Here is a 4153-nt window from a genome sequence, read left to right as displayed (position 1 = left end):
ATTAATTATTTCAAAACAACATATGTAATTCGGTAATTCAATAAAGTTTCAACAATTTACAAACAAATACAATCTTATAAAATCTAAAACAAACCATAATAAGTATAAAATTATACATTCATATACTACAAGTTTGTTTAAGAAATAACAATAAAACATGTACATCTACTAACAAAATACATATGCTAAAAAAACAATAAAATTGACATTTAAATATTAAAATTTTAAAAGATAAAATTACTTACAAAAATTGATAAAATCCTTCGGTAAATCAGAATCGGATGCTATGACCACAAAACTTCAAGAAATATGACCTGTTGTGCTGAGAAGAGGGAGATTTTTTTTTGGGGGGGCTGGTTTTTTATAGTTGGGGAGAGTTGGGATGGGAAAGAAGAAAGAGAAATAAGGGAGGAGAGGGTCGGCAGAGTGGGTATATATTAACTTTTGCCGACGGATTCACCGACAGAATTATTCCGTCTGTGAGTCTGTCGGCTATTCTGACGGCAAACAGGGCATGTCACCATACGAAGTTGCTGTTTTGAATCCCTCGGTGATTCCATCGGCATTTTACATGATGATTCTATCACGTCACTGTATGGAGCTGCCGTTTTGAATTCCTCGGTGATTCCATTGGGAAAAATCACCCTTAAAAACTTCCATTTTAGTGAACTGTTTTTTTTTTTTTTTTTAATTCTAAACATTTCATCTGCAATTCCGTTGATAACTACCGACCAAATGTTTCTGTTGGTATATACCAACAGAATGACGGACGAAAAAAATTCCGTCGATAATTGCAACCTTAAATTACTAACAAAATTATTTTGTCGGTAAATCCGTTGGTATTAAGCGAAATTCTAGTAGTGATTGGAGGATGTGTCTATGAAAATAAATAAGATCAAAGAAGGGACTTGTGAAATAGCAATAATGAGAAAAAACAATACAGAATGCCAAAGCATGCTTATGATCTGTGACCATATTGGTCAGGATATGTAGAATAACTTAATCAGAAAAATAAAACCCGACTTTGAACTTATTAGGCATACGATACAGAAGAGAAAAGAGTCCCTGACAACATGAAGGAGCTAGCTAGACCACTAGAGATTTACTGATTGGGACCAGTTGGTGAAGTTTTGAAGCGTGTTATCATCAGCTCTATAGTGATTTTGTACAAATCGCGACAAATTCAACCATGTGAAGTCTGGATACATCCTTTTCCCTTCACTGCACACAAGCTCCTGTGGTGGTCTCACCACCTTGTCTTCTCTTGGACTTAGAAAGAATGCCAAAGATTTCCTATGCTCATGCTTGTTGACCATCGCCCGATGCAAGCAACTCTTGTATTTCCCATTTGATAATGCCTACACATCCAGCAAAATCGAGAGGAAAAAAAAAAAAACGATGAGAACGGATCATTGGGAATCCCACTCGCACGAAGCTCACCGTTGCCGGAAAATGGAATTCTTCCAAGTTTAACAGTAAACCAGAAACTATGAGCCCATTACAACTTGAAGCTCCCTGTAAATCTAGGCTTATTCAAATTATTCAAAGGCAAATCTCCTTTGAGCCCAGCCCAAAAGATACGGAGTTCAAGTCACATGAAAAGAGATCATAATTAACATGTAGATAGATTTATTAATCATGAAAAATACTGATAAAAGAATCGCTGTTTATTGATTTAACCATACATTTAAGCTTCTGAAGCATACGGCTAGGCCTCAAACATTTATTCTACAAATTTTCAAACACTGGAATTCTAATTTCTAGCATACAAATTTAAAACATTTCTGATGCGTCATCTATACTAAATACCCTTGTTATTTGATAGAGGTCAATTTCCGTTTTCAGCTTTTCTATACCAAATTAATTTGGTAACCTAATTTGTTTTACACCTACTACTGATGAAAAAAGGAAAAAAAGAAAGGAAAAGGAGGGTGAATCATAATGTAGGTAAATAGGGCTACGAAGTAGTTGCACCCTGTGCGTAATTTTACTCGTATTTTTGTTTTCAGTCTTCCTCCATTTCTTTTCTATATAAAAAAAAAAAAGAAAAAGAAAAAGACAACACATAGAAACAAAATTATAATATTTATTGCCGGCGGCCTACCGTGAAGGTATCACCAATATTGATGATGAGTGCACCTTGAAGAGGTGGAATTGCCTGCCATACGTTGTTTGTGAAAATTTCCAAACCTCCAACCTGATCTTGGTGAAGTATGGTTATTGAATTTGAATCGCAGTGGGGTCCCGTGCCAAGAGTATTTCCTGGCTCTTGACAAGGAGGGTAGAAGTTACATCTCAATATCGAGAAACCATCTTCGAAGAATTTTCTGTAAAGTTTTCGATCAACTCCCAGGCTGATTGCCAGTAGCTCCAATATGGCAAAGGATAAATCCATCATAGCTTCACAATATTTCTGATATACCATTCTGCAAGAAGAGCAAAGTGAGTTCGAATGTAGTATTTCTAACAAAAATGGACAAGCAAGAACTTACAAGGGGATTTTTTTTCTTTTTTTTGGAGCAGGGAATGATATCCATAAATGCTCCCTGGCTATCTTTAATAAAAAAAAAAAAAAAGAGAAAAAACAAATCAACATACCCTGTTTGCTCAAAATCATTCCCGAGAGTAGATTTGAAGAAATCTAGCACAACGAGATCCGAAGAATTTTCATGGTAACGAAAAGAGAGCGTCTCTTTCCATGGAAGTTTGGATGCATACCGATCAGCATGAGCACCAGAATAACCACACAAGCTGCCTGGCATCCTCCGAGCCTTAAGTTTCTCGGAAACTGGAAGCCTAAAGAAATGGTCCATGTAATCCTCTGCGTCTCTGATAACATCGGGATCTACTCCATGATTGATCACTTGGAAGAAACCATGCCTCAAGCATGCATCCTTGATTATATTAGCAGCCTGTTTTGTTGCCTCCTCGTCCCCTTCAAAGAACCCCTCCAGGTCCACCAGTGGCTCCGAGAGCTCTTGTTGAGCCCTAACCAAGTCTGGCCAAAGAAATTCTTTGGGAAAACCAGCTTGTTTGTGCAGCACCGAGTCAAATAAAAAACCATTGCTTTGCTCTTGGAGTTTTAGGGGAGAATCCATTGAGAAAGACAAACAAAGTTGAATATTAGGTGGCGCCGAGACATGATATTTATAGATGTCAATGCCCATAAGAGATGCAGATTAATTATAAAAACAACGGGATTTTTACGAATTTGGTCATCGACGACAATCAATAATATTTTAATTTTCATGACTTTAAAAACCATTAAGAAATAGAAAGCGAACTAATTAAATTTATTAATTATGTAAGTGCATGTGTTTATATGATTCCTTTATTTCTTAATTAGTTTTTGTTAACCACTCTTTAACGTAAAAACTCATTTATACCAATTTTTACTACTTTGGATATTGATAAAGAATTTCAGATGACATACTTATGAATATTCCGTTAATTTCAAACATGTGATGAATGGAATTTTTTTTTTTTTGAGAAAACGAATATTCATCTTATGTTTTTATTTTTTATAGTTTTATTTTCCTAGATTTTGTATTTATATAATTGTTTTTGTAGTAATAGGATTTCCTAGTTTTATCTATGTATATACAACATTTTAATAAGTAAGACATGAATAAATAAAATTAAATATTTTAAAAATCTTCTCATGATTATAGTGTTTTTAGTTTATGAGTGTTTTGATTTGTAACAAACTTTTTTATTCTTCACTCAGAACCATGTTAATTAGTATTAGAATCCAATGATTCCTCATAATTAGTTGTTAATTATTATTATTTAAAAATCCTGATAGTTAGACTCACAATGAAACAACTCATAAGTAAAAAGATTATTGAATTTCTTATTTACAAGATTTTTATTAAAAAGTTTTATATATACTGGATGCTTTCATAATATATAATGTTTTTTGACCGAGAAGGTTTTGCCCCATAAATAATTTAAATTCAATGATGAGTTCCTCGCAACCTAGAGAGACCGATAAAATAACCTATTTGTATTTCTATTTTTTTCAATTTAGGTAATTTGTTTTTCACTAGTATAATTAGGATTTTTAAGTTTTATAATAGTTTTTCTATTTTTCTATTTATATTTAGTATTAATAATTTTTTTTTTTTTTAATAAAAAAATCACAATAACTTTT

The 4153-nt window shown here is 33.3% G+C and overlaps 1 protein-coding gene across 1 annotated transcript; it reads right to left on the bottom strand.

The window, feature by feature from the left end:
- Positions 1-890: 890 nt before the first annotated feature.
- Positions 891-3126, bottom strand: LOC118029296 (gibberellin 20 oxidase 2). The gene is made up of 3 exons (XM_035033154.2): positions 2599-3126; positions 2105-2426; positions 891-1358 (listed from the first exon to the last, which is right to left on the bottom strand). The coding sequence occupies exons 1-3, from the start codon at positions 3096-3098 to the stop codon at positions 1095-1097; spliced, it is 1086 nt and encodes a 361-aa protein (XP_034889045.1). The 5' UTR covers positions 3099-3126; the 3' UTR covers positions 891-1094.
- Positions 3127-4153: the final 1027 nt, after the last annotated feature.

Source organism: Populus alba, chromosome 5, assembly GCF_005239225.2.
Source record: "Populus alba chromosome 5, ASM523922v2, whole genome shotgun sequence".
Taxonomy (NCBI): domain Eukaryota; kingdom Viridiplantae; phylum Streptophyta; class Magnoliopsida; order Malpighiales; family Salicaceae; genus Populus; species Populus alba.
Note: the sequence above shows the minus strand (reverse complement) of the source record. Positions and strands in the feature narration are given on the sequence as shown.

What these genes read in the sequence shown, in the direction of transcription:
- LOC118029296 (XM_035033154.2), bottom strand. Translation starts at nt 3,098, where the DNA reads ATGGATTCTCCCCTAAAACTCCAAGAGCAAAGCAATGGTTTTTTATTT. An exon ending in AATGATTTTGAGCAAACAGG is followed by an intron (nt 2,427 to 2,598) that starts GTATGTTGATTT and finishes CTCTTCTTGCAG; the next exon opens with AATGGTATATCAGAAATATT. An exon ending in ATATTGGTGATACCTTCACG is followed by an intron (nt 1,359 to 2,104) that starts GTAGGCCGCCGG and finishes CTGGATGTGTAG; the next exon opens with GCATTATCAAATGGGAAATA.